Source organism: Canis aureus, chromosome 2 (assembly GCF_053574225.1).
Source record: "Canis aureus isolate CA01 chromosome 2, VMU_Caureus_v.1.0, whole genome shotgun sequence".
In the NCBI taxonomy this organism is placed as follows: Eukaryota; Metazoa; Chordata; class Mammalia; order Carnivora; family Canidae; genus Canis; species Canis aureus.
Window position 1 is genome coordinate 53074837 of NC_135612.1, and position 20408 is coordinate 53095244.

Here is a 20408-nt window from a genome sequence, read left to right on the forward strand (position 1 = left end):
CATCTGGCACCAAGGGATTCTGTGTGAGAATGGTGACACCCAGATTCACTTCCAGGGTAGAAGCACGCCTTGAGACTCAGACATCTGCGAGGTGGGGGTTAGCATGGACTCTGTGGCAGCTGCGTTTGGGTTTACACACAGGGAAGAGGGCACAGAGCAGGAAGGGCTAAACCAGCTGGAGGGAGGAAATCCACCCTGCTGGCGCATAGAGAAGGCCGCCCCTTACTGTCCTAGTGTCACCCAGAACCAGTCCCTTGACCTCTCTGAGTCCATTGTGGTCTCCTGATCTAGGGAGGGATAATATTATCTGCCTAGTGCCACTGCTGGGGGGTTAGGCGGTGACCCTCATGTCAGGTAGGCCTGATCGTGCTAACTACACACACTAGCTCCTCAGAACCAGCCCCCACAGCCATGTCCAGAAGGAGTGGATTGCCGCTCTACCTCTCCTTCCGTTTCCTTGCCCCTTGAATGTTCTAAGCCTAATCAAGAGAGCTCAAATGGTATGATTTCCCTTTGGTTCTCAAACAACAACAAAAGAGATTCTTTTAGGCTCTGCCCTGCACTCTGCCTCTCCATACCCACCCTCCCCTTACATACACCTGTAATTAAACCAAGAAAGTCTTCCTGCAAGGTAGAAAGCCAAATAGAGGTGTTCAAATGCCAGTACTCGCGAGCTCTGTGACTAAGAGAAGGCTGCCATGCTTGAGGAGGGTGTTGGGACTGTCCCCCACAAAGCCTGTGCCACTACAGAGCTTTCTCGCTGGGACTGCATGTTCAGCAAGGCTGTTTGGTGTCTCCACAAGATCTCTCTAAGCGAGAGTTTGAGGCCATGTGCAGAGACCCGTGTTCCAGGGTCGGGAGCCAGTGCATCCCTCCAGGGCACAGCCTCTCACTCTGGCCTGCCGTTTTTTCAGGGCCCAGGAGACCTTCATGCAGTGGGATCAGTGCCGGCGCTTCTACAACTTCCTCATGGCAGACAACATGAAGAAGATCATCCTCTCGCACAGGTATGACACCTACACTTACTTTTGAGTCACTAAAAGCCAGAACTCTTGTTTCTCCAAAAAAATAAAATAAAGGCAGGGAGGGGTGTTGCAGATTCTCTGCTGGCTGCTCTGTGACTTGCTTAGAAACAAACTTGTCCCAAGCTGCCATATTCACCTAATCCTTTTCTTGCCCTCGTGATTCCCACTATATCCGAGATAAGAAACCCATCCCATGATTCTTTCCCACATTAGAGCAATCCTCAGGGTGGCTTGTCATAGTGTAGGAACCTTCCTTCTTGGGCTGCTCTTGGCTTAAGAATCAGGAATCACTCTCTGCTGGCTTGTGGGATTCTGACCAGCAGCTGCACGACAAGAGTCCCACCACTGGGCACCACGTAGTGTCCACACCGCCCGGTCACACGTCTGCACATTCCCCATGCTCATCTTGCCTCACTCCTGCTCAGAATACTTCGGTAGAGTAGCCCCTGACCACTGCTTAGACCAGTGGCGTGCAGTAGAAGTCAATAAATAATTAGCAATGATTTTATTGTTACAGTTGTTATAATGGATGCCATCCCTCCCTCTTCCCACACACCTGCCTTCCCTCTAGCTGGACTGGGCCACATGGAGGCTCATGCGCCCTCTAGCCTCTCCCACTCCCACACCACTAGGGCCTTCCTGAGAAGGCCCTTCCCATCATGTCTGCCTGTTCTTTAGGTCCATCTCAGTTCTCCTCCATGAAGCCAACTCTTTCACCCCCATCTTGTTCTTCTGTTGCTTCCCCGGGGTGAATTCTGTGTCTTGAACTAAACTGTAAAGTGCAGGAGGGCTTGGGTTCATTTTGTTGTTGTTGTTTTTAAGGGTGTTATTGATTTATTCATGAGAGACAGAAAGAGGCACAGATATAGGCAGAGGGAGAAACAGCCTCCCCATGGGGAGCCCAGTGCAGGACTCCATCCTAGGACCCCGGGATCATGACCTGAGCCAAGGCAAATGCTCAACCACTGAGCCACCCAGGTATCCCTGGGCTCGTTTTGATTTCCCCGAGAGCCTGGCATGTTATGGGCACTCAGGGGCACCCAATTTTAGGTGGAGGGGTTGATGTCATCATGGAAAAGACAATCTGACTGAATGATCCATTTCTTATTCTCTTTATTTCAATGGTTAAAAGAAAATATGGTATTGCCCATCCCAGCTGAGCACACCAGATTGGGCTTCCTGTTGGCGGGATTTACATGGAGTCTGGGCGAGGCTGTGCTTGTGGGCCCTTCAGACCACCAAGCTGCTGGGCCCTGGTGACAGGCAGGTGAAGGACAGGAGACTTAGGTCCCCTGGGCTGACTGGATGTAAACTGTTTTCACTCAGCTCATGGCGTCTGGGCCCTGAGTCAGCCATGGCTTCGCTGAGGTTCCTATGGGGCTGGAGTTTTGCTGAGGTTCCAGGAGGGGTGAAGCCAAGCCTCTGACACCAAGTACAGGTCCTCTGCCTCTCCACCTCTGGAATGGATGGACTCCTCCCAGGGAACGTTTGTTTTACTACAGGTCCAATCTTGCCACTAATTAGTCCAAAAGGTCCATCATGTAATTCTTAACAAATTGAGCCCTCTGAATATGCTCTAGGTGTATTTACATTTTAAAAATCTACTACAGAAAGCCAAACATTTAGAAATTTTAGGACCACTTCAAATTGTGGATTCTAAACTCAAAATATATAATCTTCCTAATAGTCTTTTGGGGGAAAAAATGCTAAAGAAATGTGTTCCTCTTTGAGAGAGGTTGTGAGGAGATTCCAGAACGTCAAGTTTCCATGATGACCTTTCTCACCATAGGGCCAGACCACAAACTCCTCCTTCAGCTGTGTGCTAGAGACCTCACAGGACATGAAAGTCTAAATGTGTACATTTTGCTCTCTACCTTTATTATCATCCTCTCAAGATAAATCTTTTTCTTAATAGAAATAATGACTCTTCGGGGTATACGTAAGCTTTTTTAGCTGACACATTGGAGAGCCGTTGACTTGCCCCAATGCTAGATAGTTTACCACTGTCTTCCTCATTAAATGACAGAAACAACTTCCAAAGAGAAAGGGGCAGTGTCACCAGTGTAAAGACAGGCCCCCCCACAGTTTGGTTCACCACTTACCACTCACCACAGAGCCCATCCTAAGACCTCCCCTGCAACAAAGGATTTGTAATAGAGTCGAACCCTTGAAAAATTTGGATTTGAACTTCGTGGGCCACCTATACATGGATTTTTCTCAGGCCAGTGCTGTAAATGTATTTTCTCTTCCTTTGACATTCTAAATAATGTGTCCTTTTCTGTAGCATATTTTATTGTAGGAATACAGTATGTAAAACATGTAACACACAAAATACATGTTCATCGACAATACTGTTGGCAAGGCTTCTGGTCAACAGTGGGATATTAGGTTGTGGGAGAATCAGAAGTTCTATGTGGGTTTTTTACTGTAAGTTGGCATCCCTACCCCCACATTTTTCAAGGGCCAACTGTATTCGCCTAGGCTCAAACCCAATCTTTAGTGTGTCTAGCTGTCCCGGAAAAGGAAAATAAGATCTTGGCAGTCATCTTTCTTCAGTTATTGAAAAGTCAACATTGCAAGCTCATCCTCTGGGACATTCTGAAGGCCGAAGGCATCTACTTTTAACTTGCCTCCACATGCCTTCTCAAAGACTTGTCTCCTGGCTTGCGTCTGTGTGGGGAAGCGGGCTCTGCTGTGGTGGTTTATCATCTGTTCCTTAAAATGTTTTTCAGTTTGAGGTATAATTGACAAAATTGTAGGATGTTTCAAATGTACAACATGCGGATTTGGTTTATCATCTGCTTTTTATTGTTTACTATTCTGTCACATTCTAGGCAAGCTCTTTTTGGAGACCATGTTAAGAAACCCCAGAGCCTGGAGGACACAGACTTGAGCCGTCTCTACACAGCCACGTCCCTGATGCAGATCGATGACAACGTGATGAGGTGTGCCCATGCTTGGGGATGGGGTGCCAGGTGGGAGGTAGCAAGCCAGCACTGCCCAGCACGAGGGCTTTCTACTCCCACCTTAGTGTTAAGGGGTTTTTGTTGTTGTTTTTAAAGACTTATTTATTGAGAGAGTGAGTACAGGGGAGAGGAACAGAAACAGAAGGAGAGAGAAACTCAAGCAGACTCCTCTCTAAGCTGAGCACAGAGCCAGACATGGGGCTCAATCACACAAACCATGAGCTAAAACCAAGATTCAGTCAGTTAACCAATCGTGCCACCCAGGTGCCCCAGGGCTTTTTTTATTCTTTGAATGTCTAGGGTTTTAAACTGAAGACTGCACAGAAAAATCCAAATTTCTAGTTGCTCTTAGAAAACAAGAAGAGGATCTCACTACTCATTCCACGATCTTATGTGGCATAACTGGGCTTGAACTGGGGAAATGGGGGGTGCGTACACCCTCTTTGTTCAGTCCTTACCCTACCTGCTGTGCCCTGACACAGGGGCAGGGATCAGGGGCCAGATAATTTGCATTGGCAGGAAAAGGAAATATTTCTTGTACCTGCCTATGTCTCTATCAAAAGCTAAAAACAAAAAATAGACCAAGAGGTCTGTGTGTTGCAAGAAAGCAGAGCCTTTCTTTGGGGGCGAGAAGCCTCTCTGAGTGTCATACACAAACCCCACCCACTTTGTTCCTTTATCTTTCACTTGCCTGCCCCCTTCAGGCATCTGAGGCTGAGACCCTGACACCGTCCTCTTTCCTGGTACGCATAGTATCTGCTTGAGCTTAGCCTTAGCTAGAAAAGATAATGTTGATCTCTGACCTCACCATTCTCTTTAAAAACCTCATCCTTTTTACTTAGTGACCATTCAGGCATGATCTAAAGCAAGCTAGTGTTTATCCAATAGATAGGCAGATATTGACCTGAGGGTATTTACCTTCCTTATGGGATTTTAGTAGCTTTCTTACACCAAGTAGCCTTGAAATATGCCTGTTAACGGTTAGGCAAAGAGAACAGAAACCAGAAAATCACTGGTACATTAAGAAGATGAGAATGGAGGGAGGCCCGGGTGGCTCAGCTATTGAGCATCTCCCTTTGGCTCAGGGCATGATCCCCAGAACGGGTTCAAGTCCCGGGAGCCTGCTTCTCCCTCTGCCTATGTCTCTGCCTCTCTCTCTGTGTCTCTCATGAATAAATAAATAAATTTTTTAAAAAAGAAGGTGAGAATGGATACCCACCCTCACTGTATCGTGTGACTTTATCGTGGTATCTAACGAGAAAGGAACCATCTTTGGACTTTGTGTAAGCCCCAAAGAGAAGTTCTTCAACTCTTCCTAAAGCTCTTCCTTTTGAATAGTGTTGGATCATAGCAGTTTCCATGAAAATGGCCAGTTGGGCAGCCTCCTCATTAACTCGTCACCAGTTAACTGGAGGATGGGAGTGCTTCCCCAGCCCCCTAAGACCACAAAAGGACTGATGTCACAGAGGTGATCACTGCTATTGGCCACTCCCTGTCATGTGAACCTTCACAGTGCAGCTTGAGCTCTCTGGGTCCTTCCTGGGCAGAGACATCTACAGAGCCTGGCAGTGGGAGAGATCCACAGTGCCAGGGGAGGCATGGTATCTTCAAGACCCCAGTCAGAATAGAACAAAACCACCACTGAAAAACCAGAGGCACTAGTGTGTCTCAGAAAGAGGTTTCCAGAGAGTTTCCAGAGATCCTCTGGCCTGGGGTTGAGTCGGCCTGCTGGTGTCAGAGCTCCAGGCTCAACAGAGCACAGGGCAGAGCAGACGTGCTGCACTTCGTGCTGGAACACGGAAGGTTTTGTTAAATGTCAATTTATCTCTGACTACTGCTCCATGGGTAGACAGAATTGGTAACTCTGAATCTCTGTCTCGTATCCATTACCTGAGACAGGTTTCATTCCAGTAGTTCACAGTCGTCTGGGTGACTCAGCCAGGAAGAATTCTATTGAAGAGAAAAGTTCTCGTAACTGCCTTTGAATGTCAGTTTCCTGGCATCTGCAGTGACATCTGGTTTTCTACTGACTCGCAGGTGTCACATCTGCTAATAAGTACTGTAGCTAGCACTTAACTGAGTAATTACCCTAAGCCAGGCACTTTAATGCCATGAATCTCAGTACTATTAGCAAAAGTATCATCTCTAGCTCCATTTTACAGAGGGAGAAGCTCAGAGAGTTTGAAGAGTTAGCCTACAATCACAGAGCCTGGAGGTGGCAAAGTCACCATTTGAAGCTAGGTGCCAGAGCCAGAGCTCTCAAGCCCTAACTCTGACACCTCTGTAGAGTCTACCGATGTGACACATTGGCGTGGGCTTGGAGCGGGGTAATAAAGTCCACTCAGCATCCCATCTTATGACAAGCATTGCTTTGTCCTCCTCTTCTGTGTGTCTGTGTCCCAGGAAGTTCCATGGCTACAACTCCCTGAAGGAATATTACGAGGAGGAAAGCTGCATGCGATACCTGCACAGGGTGAGTGGCAGCATGAACTCAGAGGTAGCAGCCTCTCAGAATCAGTGGCCTGTCCTCTGGCTTCATGCATGGTGCACCAAGCATGTTCCTCAACTTCCCTGGTGGAGGCTCAGCTGGAATTGGGCTTGGACATCTGTGGCTGTTGACTTGGGTTTTGTTTTTGCACCAAACCCTATCCTCCTGTGACCTCCAGATATTAATCCCAGAGTGGGCCTTCAGGGCAGAGCGGGACCAGTCTGCTCCCGTATCTGGGGAAAAGCCCTTAAAGTTACTGCACACCATGTTTTTCTTAGTCTTCCTTTGGCAATGTAATCTTGCTGGCTTCCTGCCTCAACTCCTCATACATCTGTGTAGGTTTCTTACAATCGTAGACCTGTCTTTGGCCACTGTGCATTTTCTTAGTGTGGTGACTAGGGCTAAACTCAAAGTTCCTGCCATGATCTGGTGAACGCAGAGGAAAATAGATATATTTCTGTATCAAAATGGTGAGGAAACAGGTCTGGTGACAAGGTAGATGGGTTTATATGAACACAGTTCTTAGCAGGTGCAGTAAACTTTACGTGGACTCAGTGAAGTTTGTGGCTGACCGTAAGCCCCCTGTTTTTCACCTGTATTCCCACCAAACCAGTCTCTTCTCATTCTGCCTTTGTACAATTGCTCCTTTTACTCAAACACAGGACTTCACGTTAATCCCCATCAATGTCCACCTGGTGGTTTGGTCCACCATTCGTGCAGCTGAAGCAGGTGATTGTGAATTGCAGTTCTGCCCCCTATCATACTGGCCACCCCTCCTCACTTAGCACCATCCCCCAGGCTTTGGGCATCTTCATTTAAGCCGCAACGAAGATGCTGAGCTGCCTAGAGCCAGTGTTAGAGACCTCCAGGTTAGTACAAGCAGTAGGCTGTGCTGTCTGGGCATGGCTGTTCAATAGTATTTCAGTGCCCGCCTCCCATCAGCCCGTCTCCACTAAAATGAAGAGGCCTATTTTATAAAAATGGCTGTTGAATGCTTCCCAATATCCACCAACCTACTCCTGTTTCTTGCCTTCAGATTCTTCTAGAAAGTCTCCTCTGTCTGGAGGGGAGCACCCTCCCATTTTTCCCACCCACAATAGAAATGGAATGAACGTGTATGTAACTCTTTGTAAGGTCATCATTCTGGAAGGTGGGCTAACTTGAGATACTGTGAAGATCATCAGAGACATTTGCCAGTGAGCCCCACCAAGCCGCACCCTCACTCAGAGCATGTGTGTCACCTAGAACCCCAGCACACCTGCCAGGGCTGCCATGAGAGCAGTTATAATTCAGGCTGCTGCCCAGGAAGACAAAGTGCCTTTAATCTACCCATGCCACACACTGAGTCGTGACCTCCTTCCCTTTTTATCAGTGACGTGTCTGGTAGTGAATTTAAACCTTGAATCAAGGAGGTCTAAAAAAGGGAATCGATCATTTATTTCTGCCTTATTTTCTGGTTGCAGATTTATGTGCCTCTCATGCTGGTTAACGCAGCTGATGATCCATTGGTGCACGAGAGCCTCTTAACCATTCCCAAATCTCTTTCAGGTAAGTACTCCTTCCTGCTGCCGCTCCCCCAGCCATTCAGCACATTGCCTTGGTAAATTGTGTCACCTTCACCCTGCTGTCATCTCCTGAAGGCCAGCCTCTATGGAGAAGGACATCCCCTGGCAGAGTTCTCGTTCAGCCTGGCCTGATAGTCCTGGGGCTGTGATGGGGTCTGGGCAGAGCCTTCTCATGTCCTGTCCTGGGGCCAGGGACGAGTATCATTTATATCCACAGCCAAGAGGGGTTTGGGGGAGTCCCCTCGTGGTCTGTGAAATTATCATTCCAAGGTTATGGTTCCATTAAGTCTGAGTGTTTGACTTAAAGAGAGATTTCGACTTAAAACCTGATATGAGGGGTGCCTGGGTGGCTCAGTTGGGTGGGTGTTTGCCTTTGGCTCAGATCATGATCCCAGGGTCCTGGGATGGAGGCCCACATGAGGCTCCCTACTCAGCAGGGAGCCTGCTTCTCCCTCTCCTGCTCCCCCTGCTGTGCTCTCTCTTTATCTCTGTCAATTAATTATTTTTTTAAAAAAACTGATATGAAAGCAAAACAAAAAAGCCAGTTCTCCTACCTCTTCTGACAGCTTCTCCATCTGCTTTGAAGATAAAAATATAAGCAACTGAGAAAGCAAAGTACTTTGTAGCTCATGGGAGCATGGCTGTGCATCAGGCCGGCTGGGTCTTGCTGCACACCAGGGAGGGAGACACATGGGAATTCCAATGCCACTTTGCACTGCAGTTCCAATCCCTGGGGCCCATTTGCCCGCCCTCTGTAGCCCTGTGTGGTTACATTTCTTTTGTAAATATCCTGCATTAACCAGAGCAGGGGGCACGTCTGATTCTCTCCAACCCCAAGCTAGACAAGTAAATAATCTGGCAGGCAGAGACCCAGCCAGGGCCCTGCCCAGAGTGGAAGTTGCATGTGATGCAGGTGTGTTGGGTGATAAACGCTGGCTCTCACCAACTGCTATCGAGCCATAGGCTCCCTGCACAAAAGCAACTCGCTCAGCCACATGCAGCAGTGAGAGCAACAGTGCTGCTTCCTTCTGGTGTCCAAGGCAACACCTAGAGCTCTCATGCTGTCACGTAGAATTTATGAAATAACTGAAAAGGAATAATAAAAGGGGTCAGACAAGAAAAGAGCCCCACAGAGCCAGAACCATCCCTCCGAGGCCCGGAGCAGCCAGGCCCCTCTCGGTGTGTCCCCTGGGAAGACAGACATGTCCTGCAGTCCCTGGCTGCACACGGCTGCCCCTTGGCCACATCTCCAGCAATGCCTTCTCCTAGGGCATGCAGGGCTGACCCACCCGTGGACTCATGAAGCCAGGCTTCAGGTCAGCGGTGCTCAGGATGGCCATTTCGTATATGTCACTGAGCATCTTCAACACAACCTGTGGCTTTAAGTTCTGGTTTAGTCTTTTTTTTTTTTTTTAACTTTTAAGATTTTATTTATTTATGAGAGACACAGAGACATAGGCAGAGGGAGAAGCAGACTCCCTGCAAGGAGCCCAATGTGGGACATCATCTCAGGACCCTAGGATCCTGACCTGAGCAAAAGACAGATGCTCAACCACTGAGCCACCCAGACACCCAAGTTCTGGTTTAGTCTTAAAAGATAAATGTCTAGGGACGCCTGGGTGGCTCAGCGGTTGGGCATCTGCCTTCGGCTCAGGGTGTGATCCTGGGATCCCGGATCAAGTCCCATATGGGGCTCCCTGCAGGGAGCCTGCCTCTCCCTCTGCCTGTGTCTCTGCCTCTCTTTCACTGTGTATGTCTCTCATGGATAAATAAATCTTTAAAAAAAAAATAAATAAGTGTAATTAAAAAACATTGATTCCACTGAATTGAACTTGTTCCCTAGTAAATAATAGCATAAATGTGAGGAATCCCTACTCAAAGCCTGGTCCCCACCCTTAGCATTGGCATCACCTGGGAGCTTGTTAGGAATGCAAAATCTCAGCTCCTCATCTGGGCCTGTTAGAGCAGGATCTGCTTTTTAAGCTGATATCACAATGATTTGGAGGCATGGTGAAATTTGGGAAACATCTGGCTATATAATCAAATGATGTGGTAAGCTTTAGCAATACCAATGCCTGGGTTCGTTCTCTCTCTCTCTCTCTCTCTCTCTCTCTCTCTCACACACACACACACACACACACACACACACATCCAAATTTGAGAACCACTTAGATTTCAAAGTATTTCTTTAGCTGGTGCTCATTCCGCCCCCAAGCCAAGCTGCTGTTCCAATACCTGCTAGATCCCACAGCCTTGCCCAGCCCACCTAATCTCCCTCCTGCTCTGGTGAAGGAGGAAGAATGCGTAGAAGTCAAATGCTCTCTTTTGGTGACCTTTACCTGTGGGGAAAGCCTGGGCCACCCTGGCCAGCTCGCTTTGGCACCGCCTGCCATGGAGCTGACCAGACAGTGATTCACTGAACTGCCTTTTCCCTGCAGAGAAACGGGAGAACGTCATGTTTGTGCTGCCTCTGCACGGGGGCCACCTGGGCTTCTTTGAGGGTTCCGTGCTGTTCCCCGAGCCCCTGACGTGGATGGATAAGCTGGTGGTGGAGTACGCCAACGCCATTTGCCAGTGGGAGCGCAACAAGTCACAGTGCTCTGACACAGAGCAGGTGGAGGCCGACCCAGAGTGAGGCCTCCCAGACTCCGGCGCGGTCCAGCGGCCTCCCCTGGAATCCGCGTCCCTCACCGGCTGTTTCAGGTCCCCCATCTCCCTCAGTGACCTGGATCTGACCTCACACCATCTACGGGGACCACCCACCAGGCATACCCATGCTGGAGTAGGCTGCTGTCCCTGGGAGCTCCAGGCTATTTTTGTGCTTAGTTACTGGTTTTTGCCATTGCATTGTTATCCACGGTGACAAGTGACAGGATCCTCACCCTCCTGTCCACTTTCAGCATTTGATTGCTTTTCAGCCAATTACATCTAGTTTCCCTATTAAAAATGTGTCTGAACAGCAGTTTTGCTTTGCCAATCAAAAGGCTGGCCCCCAAGAGCAGTGAAGGCTGTGTGCTATTTTGTGGTGGTCGGGTGTGTCCTTACGTAGGCCCTGGAAAGCCCTTGTCAACATAAGCCAACACTGAAGAGGCTGGTCAGCCTGGGAGCCTAATCACCTGGGCCTCCCACGCTGCAGTGTAGCTCCTTACATGGCCAAACTTGAGCCAGGTTTCTCCCTTCCAATCTTCTAAGACAGTCTCCCCACACCTTTGCCAATGATGAGGGTTATCTGGGGCACTGGTTAAAAATTCAGCCTCCCAGGTCCCTTCCCTGGAAGAGGCCGATTCAGTGGGTCTGGGAAGGGGTCTGGAGATTTTAATTTTTGACAAGTGCCCCCGGTGATCCTCATCACCAGGCAAATTTGGGAAACACGTTTTTTTGCAGGGCCTTTAAATTAGAAACATCTTGGTAGCTAATTTTATGGAAATTTATAGGTAGATATGGCTCTTAGTTCCCAGGGGCCTCCAAAAGCAGTGGCACCTATCACGTCCAACTGCCCCTGTGTGGTCACAGTGTGATGTCTCAGGAGAGGGCCTGGTGGGCAGTGAAGAGTTTGGGCTACGCCAGACTCTGCTTTTCCCTGGCTGTATGACCCTGGAAAGGTCCCTCTGAACTTTATAGTCTCTTCACCTGTAAAACAGGGGACTTGGACCAGGTGGATTGCCGAGACCACTGCCAGTTCTAAAGATCCATGACAAACTCAGCTTGCTGAGGTTTGAGAGAACATCCCTCCAGGGAAGTGATTCTCCTTGTCTACACCTGTGAATGTCACTGTTTGCCTTTTTTTTTTTTTCTGTCCCTCATTTTCATATAAAGAGGTGTTTGTTTTAAACATTTAATGGTAATTTTACTTTTTTAACCCAAGTCTTTCTAGCTCTGGCTTTTGGTGCCCAAACCATTCAAAAGCTGGATCCGAGTTTGGAGAAAGATCTTTCAAACAGAAAAGGGTGTTATTTTGAAACCAGATTTTTAATTTAATAGCCCATATTTATAGTCTGGTGGATGGATCTTTCCAAAGTGTGTCTTTTCAAATGAAAATGTCATTCAAGGTTTCAAGTACTCCTTTTTCCCAGTCCTGTGGTACTTGAATATCTAAAAAACCCTGCACTTTGAAAAGCAGTTGCTATCTGGAACTAAACTGAACTCTAAGTAAAATTGCCTGGATACACTTTTTTTTTTTAATGTCCTTGCTTCATCTCCTTTGCTCCAGGACAGGATTATAAATAGTGGGTGTGTGTGGATGTTTCAGGGGTAAAGGGAGCCCTATGAGGGCCTGGATATACGCCTCATAGCCGCAGGTGGATATTGTTTGGGTGTCAGTCCACGTGACTCTGACGATAACGTCTGTAACCTGAAGTTTTCTGACAATCACCAAATCATCCTAATATCATCAAGAACAGCCACTGTCTCAAAAGATTGAGATTTCTGTGGTCTCCACATTGCTTTGTTGTAATTCCTCACACACACCAAATTCATTATTGTGACACCCCCCCCCCCGCCCCCAACTGGTATTTTTCTAGTACATTTCCTTTCCCATGTTCTTTTAGCACACATTGGCACTTTATCATCTACTCCCTCAATTTGGAAGCTGGTCCCTCTCCTCTGTTGCTTTTCCCTCCACCCAGTAACACAGCTGTAACCTAGAAGATTCATAGTCCTGCTTCCTACTACTGCCTTTGTTTCTCAAGACCCTTTGTGTGAAAGTAGGTAAACGAAGCAATAACTGAGTGGGGCCAGATCACCATTCCAGGAAGCAAGAGGTGCCTTTTCCTTTGCCTTAGGTCACATCTCTTGACCTGTTCTGGCAAAGTAGTGGCCAGGTACCAGCTCCATTCAGCAAGAGGAAAGACAGTCCTGTTGTCCCACACCAGGGGGGCTGGCAAGGGACCAGAAGTGCTGGTGGTGGTGGTGCTGGTGGTGGTGAGGCAGGGCGTGGGGCCTGGCCTTTGTCGCCACACGACCGACCGGGATTTACCCCACAGGCCTGTGGGGGCCGCTTCCCAGCTGAAATCTTTCTAGTGTGTGGACTCTGAATGGCACTCACATTCCATTTTGGCTCACATGAAATCAACTGAAGTCCTTTGTTCAGGCTTCAGGCTCTCCGGCATGGAAATGAGAATGTGACCGCAGCAGTCTTACAGGAAAATTCTTGTTTGTCCCTGAATGAGAGCACAGAGGCATTGAATTTACAGAGATGCAAACCTGCCTAATAAACGGGAGCAGCATTTTAAATGTAGGTCAGCTTTTTCCTTCCTCCAGCTTTCTTTGCTTTTCTTCCTGAAGTCATTCAGGTCTGATGACAATGGGAGTGCTCTTCTTGCTATGAAGGTCCTGTCTGGCCTAACACAGGGCCGAATTTTCAAAGAGCATTTGAACATCCTAAAATCAGAATTACAGATACAAGTTGCATAGACCTAGACAATCCTATCACAGGGATAACACATTAAAAACCAAGGAGGAAAAGCACCCATATTTCTTCTGGCAATGCTCCCTGCCTCTTAAACAATTTGAAGACAGCTAATGAGTAATGGATTCCAGTCAACTTAAGATCACCTAGAAAATGATGTCAAGTTTCCTTCATACATTTTGTTAGAAGGAAGTTTAGCAGACTTCAGGAAAAGCTCCTCTTTTCCCTGCTGCGAGTTTGCACCAGTGATTCCAGAGCACAAGGAAAGCAGAATGTTGTTTGTTGTCGCTAGATTCTTTGAACCCCTCTGCAGCTTTATACCCTTGCAGGGGACCCTGTGACATACCATATAGGGGAAATAGACCTGAAAGAGGAGCGTTCCTTTCTTGAGCTAATGTTATGGAACCAGGGTTCAAGAGACCTGGGTTCTCATCCCAATTGTCTCTAATTCAGGTTGGATTGCAGGCAACCCACTTCTCTGAGCCCCAGTGCCCTCACCTTAGGCCACCTAGAAGACCGCTAATCTATTTACACATCATTTGCCCAAGCACTCCCCACTGCCTTCCACAGCCCTTGCGAGTGGCAGTGGCTGTGTCAAGGCTCCAGCCTCATCTTGGGGGGACTTGGAGACGAGGGAGCTTCGGCACTAAGTCTTTGCCAGTGAAGATCCACAATATTGCCCAAAGCCCTGTATCTCTGACTGACTTCTCTTTAGAATTTCCATTGTCCTCTCAATATCCTCACTGTCCCGAGGGTGGTCTTATGACTGGGACAGGTGCTGAACATTGGGAACAAGGCGAATGTCCCAACTTTTTGTGTGACTCAGGCAAAGCATTGAGATTCATAGTCATATTTCCCAGAGCAGAAATCCTTACCGCCCAGCCTTTCATTCTGAAACTACAAGTCTTCATTAAAGCTGAACTTTCTGGATCGCTGAGCTTATATGCCTGGCATCTGAATGAGAGCTTTCTTTGTAACTGTGTGACTTTGAGATCACTTTGGCCAGCTCCAGGGAAACAAGGCTTGTGTTCTTGTTTATGTTTGCCAGGCAAGCAGATGTCTGAGATGTGAGAGGCTTTTCTTTTCCTGCAGCGTTGATTCTTAGAGCTCAAGTCAGGATCCCTGAAACATCACATGGAGTCAAAAGAACTCAGGGCTTTGTCCTCCAGGCAGGACAGGAGAGTTATTAAAGAGCGTTTCTCACTGCAGCACCACACGCAGCATCATCTGGAATTGTTCACTGTGCCCAGAAAGCCTCACTTATAGCATATCCTCTGGTATTCCAACAATATTGTGGCACCAGACTTCAAAAGCTGTGGAAGTTTAAAGCAAAGCCGCAGCAAAGCCAGAGAATCTCTTCTTGTGGCCTGTGTGTGCCTCATTCTATTAGGCACCCTCACCCCTCAACTTAGAACTGGCCAAATGTCTCATCCCCTGATGCCTCTCTCTCCCTTCTCAGCCTTGCTCTGTGGTTCAAAGCCACTTCGAATTATTTGGATGCTTCAAAAAGCCACAAAATGTGGTGTGTCTGTGGCATTTAGAGGCCTAGCAGTCGAGGAGAAGGATTTTATTTTCTTCCCTCTGTTATCTAAGCAGAAGGAAGGGACCCCCTTCTTCATAAACTGGGATTGGTTTTGCCAAATTGTACTTGAAGCTGAGGGAAGGGGAACTGGCCCCTGCTGGCAGTGAGAACTGGAAGGCTATCCAGAACAAAGGCTGCTCCCTCTCCCTGCCTCACTGCTGCTGCCTCTAGGTACTGCACCCCGGGAGTCATCCCCAGATGGCCCTTGGAAGCAGGCTGCAAAGTCCAGCACACCAGCCATTCTCAGCCTCCCAGACAGTAGACAGCTGCCCCTTCTGGAAGACTCAGCCTCCCCCTGCCACTCTGAACTGTCTTTCCTGGCATGTATGTGGGGAGAGCATTCGTGTATCTCTAATGAACAAGCTGGAGTCCATTTCTAACTGGTGGGTTAAATCTTCTACCTTAACTCTGGTTGATTGGTAATAAAATCTAGGACCTACCTTCTCCCCATTCCAGTCCCCACTAGCCAAGAAATCTATCGCCATAAATTGGGGACAGTTCACCTCTAGCACCTGCAGAAATAGCCTTCATCTCAATGGGCATGCTCCCTCCTGACCACCCATGTTGGGGAGTCCCCAGTCACTGAGAATAAAGAATAACTGCTGACCCCCTGGGTCCAGCGCCAGCCACTTCTCTCGCAGACTGTTCCCGGGGACCTGGTCTATCTGAGTGTAGGACTTAGGTCTTGTCTGGCTTTTTTTCTTGGCCTCTTCAGTTTTCCTAAAGCACAAGTCCATGTAGAATCCTGTCGCCTCTCCACACCAGTTCCAGATGATCTGGGTCTCTCCCACTGCCTCAGGAAGACCTTCACTGTACCTGAGCTTTTGACTTCTGCCACTGCAGCTGCCTTAGCAACACCAGGGCTGGGGGGCGGCATGGGAGGCCGGTTCCATTTTTCCTTTTCCTGGTTGGACTTGCTCAACCACGTTCTTCTGTTGGCAGATCTGCTTCCAGATTGATTTTTAAGAACCATCACTTTCACATTCCTAATTTTTGTTTGTTTTGTTTGATTTTGTTTTGATTTTTCTGAAACATACAACGCTGCCCTGAAAATCATGTGTTTTTGAGTTTGTGTTCTGAAAGCCTCCGTGCTGCCGGATTTTGGTGGGGGGGGGATACAGGATCCTCCAGCACAGAGGCATTTAAGATTTGCAACTAGCAATGCAATTTTTTCTAAATATGAGGATATTTACCTTTATTAAGAAATTATACAAAACAACAGTGTCCTTGATCATGTTACATTCTCATACTACTTTTGGCTCTATTTTGATTCTGTGTGGTGGTAAATGAAGATCATTACAAACAAAAACTGTAATTTTATTATCTTTGATTCATGGAATTTCTTTACTTAAAAAAATAAATAAAAAGCTAAAAATGTGGCATGGCCACGTGTCCTTTGTACAGTGGGAGTTTCTGTCTTCCTATGCCTGCACCAAATGTGAGCTCAAAGGAAGAAGGCAGGGCAGCCAGGGTGGCTCAGCAGTTTAGCACCTGCCTTCGGTCCAGGGCCTGATCCTGAAGACCCGGGATTGAGTCCCACATCGGGCTCCCTGCATGGAGCCTGCTTCTCCCTCTGCCTGTGTCTCTGTGTCTCTGTCTCTCTCTGTCTCTCATGAATAAATAACTAAAATCTTTAAGAGAAGAAAAAAAAAAAAAAAGAAGAAGGCAAAACACCAAGTTCTTATCACAAGTGATTTTGTCCCAGCCAAAGAAATGACCAGCCCACAGGTGTCTTCACAGACCCAACGTCTCCAGGCAAGAAAGCCTGGGCATGAGATACCAGCACTGGAGTTACCTGCTCTCCAAAGCGAACCTTACAGATGAAATGTAAGGCCAGATGTAAATGGTAGTTGCCATGCGTGATTTGGATGCTTTCCTAAGGATGTTCTTTGAAAAGACTGAGTGAACATGACCCAAATCAAGATTATATTGGATTGGGGGTGCCTGGGTGGTTCAGTCAGTGAAGCCTTTGGCTCAGATCGTGATCCCAGAGTTCTGGGATTGTGTCCTGCATCCTGCTCTTTGCTCAGCAGGGAGTCTGCTTCTCCCTCTCCCCCCTCCATGCTCTCTCTCACTCACTCACTCTCAAATAAATACATCTTTTTTTTTTTAAGATCTTATATATTTATTTGAAAGAGAAGAGACCATGAGAGAGCACAAGCAGGGGGAGAGGCAAAGGGAAAGGGAGAAACAGTCTCCCCACTGAGCAGACAGCCTGACGTGATCCCAGAACCCTGGGATCACAATCCAAGCTGAAGGCAGACACTTAACCGACTGAGCCACCCAGGCACCCCTCAAATAAATAAATCTTTTAAAAAAGGAGTATCTTGGGTTGGTTGATTGGTGGTGATGGTTTCTTCTCCTTTGTATCTGTCTGAATCCAAGCTAAGGGTCTTCGGGACTGGCCCCACCAGGAGAGGTGTACTGCCCATGCTCTCCCACCCCTGCACTCAGTTTTCTTCCCTCCTGGGCTGTGTAAAACCTCTGTCAAGTTAGGTGGAGTAGGCAGTGTTGGTTTTGGAGGATGTGCATTAACGTGACCTAAGAATGCCCAAAATCAAATTTCACAGTGCATCCCTCTCTGGTAAGCAAGCTTCGCCAATTCCTTTCCCCCACCAAATAGCCAGATTCTTTTGATCCAAGAAAACCAACCTGTAAAGAAGACTACCTATGGAAAGTGCCAGATGGAAGAGATTTCAGGTCCAGGGTGTTGGGTTGGTTGACGACAGCAGCTTGCCAAGGTGGTCAGCACAAAGCTGAGCATCTCCTGAGGCAACCCTGTACATCTGTGCTCTGTAACATTTAGAATCACTCACCAGGGATCCCTGGGTGGTGCAGCAGTTTGGCACCTGCCTTTGGCCCAGGGCGTGATCCTGGAGACCGGGATCGAATCCCACTTCGGGCTCCTGGTGCATGGAGCCTGCTTCTCCCTCTGCCTATATCTCTGCCTCTCTGTGTGTGTGTGTGACTATCATAAATAAATAAAAATTAAAATAAATAACATGTTTAAAAAAATAGAATCACTCACCATCCCAATGGTGCTATTTGTTATTATACTTTTCATCAACAGGCCCCTCTGCTCTGGCACTATGGGGGAGTACCTTCCCATGGTAGGGACCAAACTGCATTACAGGCAGTTTGGCCTTGAACTCCTGAATCTCTCCTCAAAAGAAATAAGTTAAACCCCCCTACTCGCACCCAGAAACTTCCTTTTTATCCATGCCCTCTATCCCATTTATAAATGCCCAGCATCCCTAGCAAAGACTGTATGGCTTCCTCTTAAGGTTACCTCCTCCTTTATCTGATGATGGTTGGTGAAACAGATCTGGAATAAATGAAGTTCTGATTTCATTGTTCCTCTTCTCCTTCCTACCCACACCTCCCCCATCTCCAGAAATAAACATCTGATGCAAAGCATGAGTAGTGATGGGGCCAGATGGGTTTAGAGCCAAAGTTATTGGTTAAGGTCCCATCCTAGCCATTTCCCAGCTCTCTGACCCTGAGCTAGATTTAACCTCAGGGTTTGGGGTGGGGGGGGGGGTTGTTTTTCACCTGTAAGAAGGGAATAATTATAAGAAGAATGCCTATCTCTGGATATTGAGAGGCTCAAATACAAGAATATTTTTCAACATGCTAGTGTTATTTTGGGCAGTGGTTTTGGCTTCATCTGCTTGGTTCCCACTCATGAATCACCTCCTGGGACAGTGTAGAAACCAGAAGAAAAGAATGTGTGGCTCCAACTGGGATGTCTTAACTGCTGGGCCCACGGGAGAGCTGAGTGGGCTTGGATATGGTTTTCAAAAACACTCCCGGGCTTGGCAGTGCCGGCCAGCCATGTGTGTGCATCATCAAGCCCCGATCCCAGTCTTTTCCTTCCTTAATATGGTCACCTTCAGGAATCAAGTATACCCGCCTACACATTTCCTGCCTGAAGCCAGGGCAACTTCTGGGCACAGCCCCCAAGGAGGAAATTGTTCTCATTCTGAGACAGATAGCCAGCATCAGCTGCTGCATTCCCACAGCGGCTTTTGCAGCCCTGCTTCTCTGTCCTCTCTGCTCAGGGAAAAGAGCCAAGTGCAAAGTTTGCTTTTTAAATCCTTAGATATTAAAACATGCCTGAGTGGCTTCCTCCACATCCTCACTTCCTCCCTATGTCAACACACAGGACTTGCAGCAGTGCATATTTGAGCCACCTGGGAAGCTTAGAGAGAGGTTGATGCCCAGGCCACACAGACCAAGTACATCAGGGTCTCTGAGGATGGGGCCCAGCCCTTGTAGTGTTAAAGCTCCCCAGGGAATTCCAGCCTGCAGGGATCTCTTTAAAATAAAGATTCTAATTTGGCAGATCTGAGGTGGGGCCTAAGATTCTGCACTACTAGCAAGCTCCCAAGTGGGCCAGACACCACCATCCTGGGACCTCATGGTAGGTAGTGAGGTTCCTGGGGATCCTGTGAGCTTCCAGACCCTGCACTGGAGCCAATACCAGAGCTACTCCCACCATGGTAATTGGGATTGAAAGATGGTCCAGTTCACCCCCTCTGATGACTTTAGCCCTTTCCTAGCTGGCTTGACCCTGGCTTCCTCTTCCAGGAAGTTATGCAGACCAACAGGTAGCATTAGACTCCTCCAGCATCCTGTGCAGTGTGGCCAGTCTCGTTCAAGGCTCTCTGAAGCTGGTGGCCCATTGCACTACTGATACCTCCATCCACACCTTGATAACCAATTGCCTTTATCTGATAGCTGACAATATTCCCCAAAGGTTCACATGAGGATGGCAGAAATTCATCTTTGTGACTTTGCAAACCCTCACTTTGTTCAAATTACTTCTATGTGGCCGAATCCTCACCTCATCCCAAATGTCTCCAGCAAGAAAGCCACTCAGGGCAGCAGACAGCTATCATAAAACTCATGTTTCGTTGTCCCCCTTCCCATACTTGGTGGCTTTCAAAGGAGTATTTTATTGTCCCTCTTCTCTCATTAACGTGGCACTGGTCACCTACAGGAATCCAGCATATAGGCAGCCGGGATTTTGTGAGGCTGAGCATTGCTGATTTTTTTTAAGATTTTTTTTCTTAATTCCTGAGACACACAGAATGAGAAGCAGAGACACAGGCAGAGGGAGAAGCAGACTCCCTATGGGGAGCCCAATGTGGGACTCGATCCCAGGACCCCGGGATCACACCCCGAGCTGAAGACAGACGCTCAACCACTGAGCCACCGAGGTGTCCTGACTGATTTTAATATTAACATTCAAGGTCTTCAAACACATTCTCCCAAAGGTGGCACTACCTTTCCGGGCAAGGTCTGACCCCCACCCCCACTCCCCCACCCCCACCTCTTTCCTGCGGGTCTTGTCTCTGTGCCTGGAGGAGCAG

The 20408-nt window shown here is 47.9% G+C and overlaps 1 protein-coding gene across 2 annotated transcripts in view; it reads left to right on the forward strand.

Annotated features, from left to right (window-relative positions):
* ABHD2 (abhydrolase domain containing 2, acylglycerol lipase) overlaps positions 1-16412 on the forward strand; it is a 103158-nt gene extending 86746 nt beyond the window's left edge. For both annotated transcript variants that reach the window (XM_077871908.1, XM_077871913.1), the window contains exons 7-11: positions 915-1007; positions 3860-3970; positions 6395-6464; positions 7943-8027; positions 10483-16412. In XM_077871908.1, coding sequence (XP_077728034.1) covers positions 915-1007; positions 3860-3970; positions 6395-6464; positions 7943-8027; positions 10483-10679 — 556 coding nt within the window. In that variant the 3' untranslated portion in view covers positions 10680-16412. The remainder of the gene's footprint in view (positions 1-914; positions 1008-3859; positions 3971-6394; positions 6465-7942; positions 8028-10482) is intronic.
* Positions 16413-20408: the final 3996 nt, after the last annotated feature.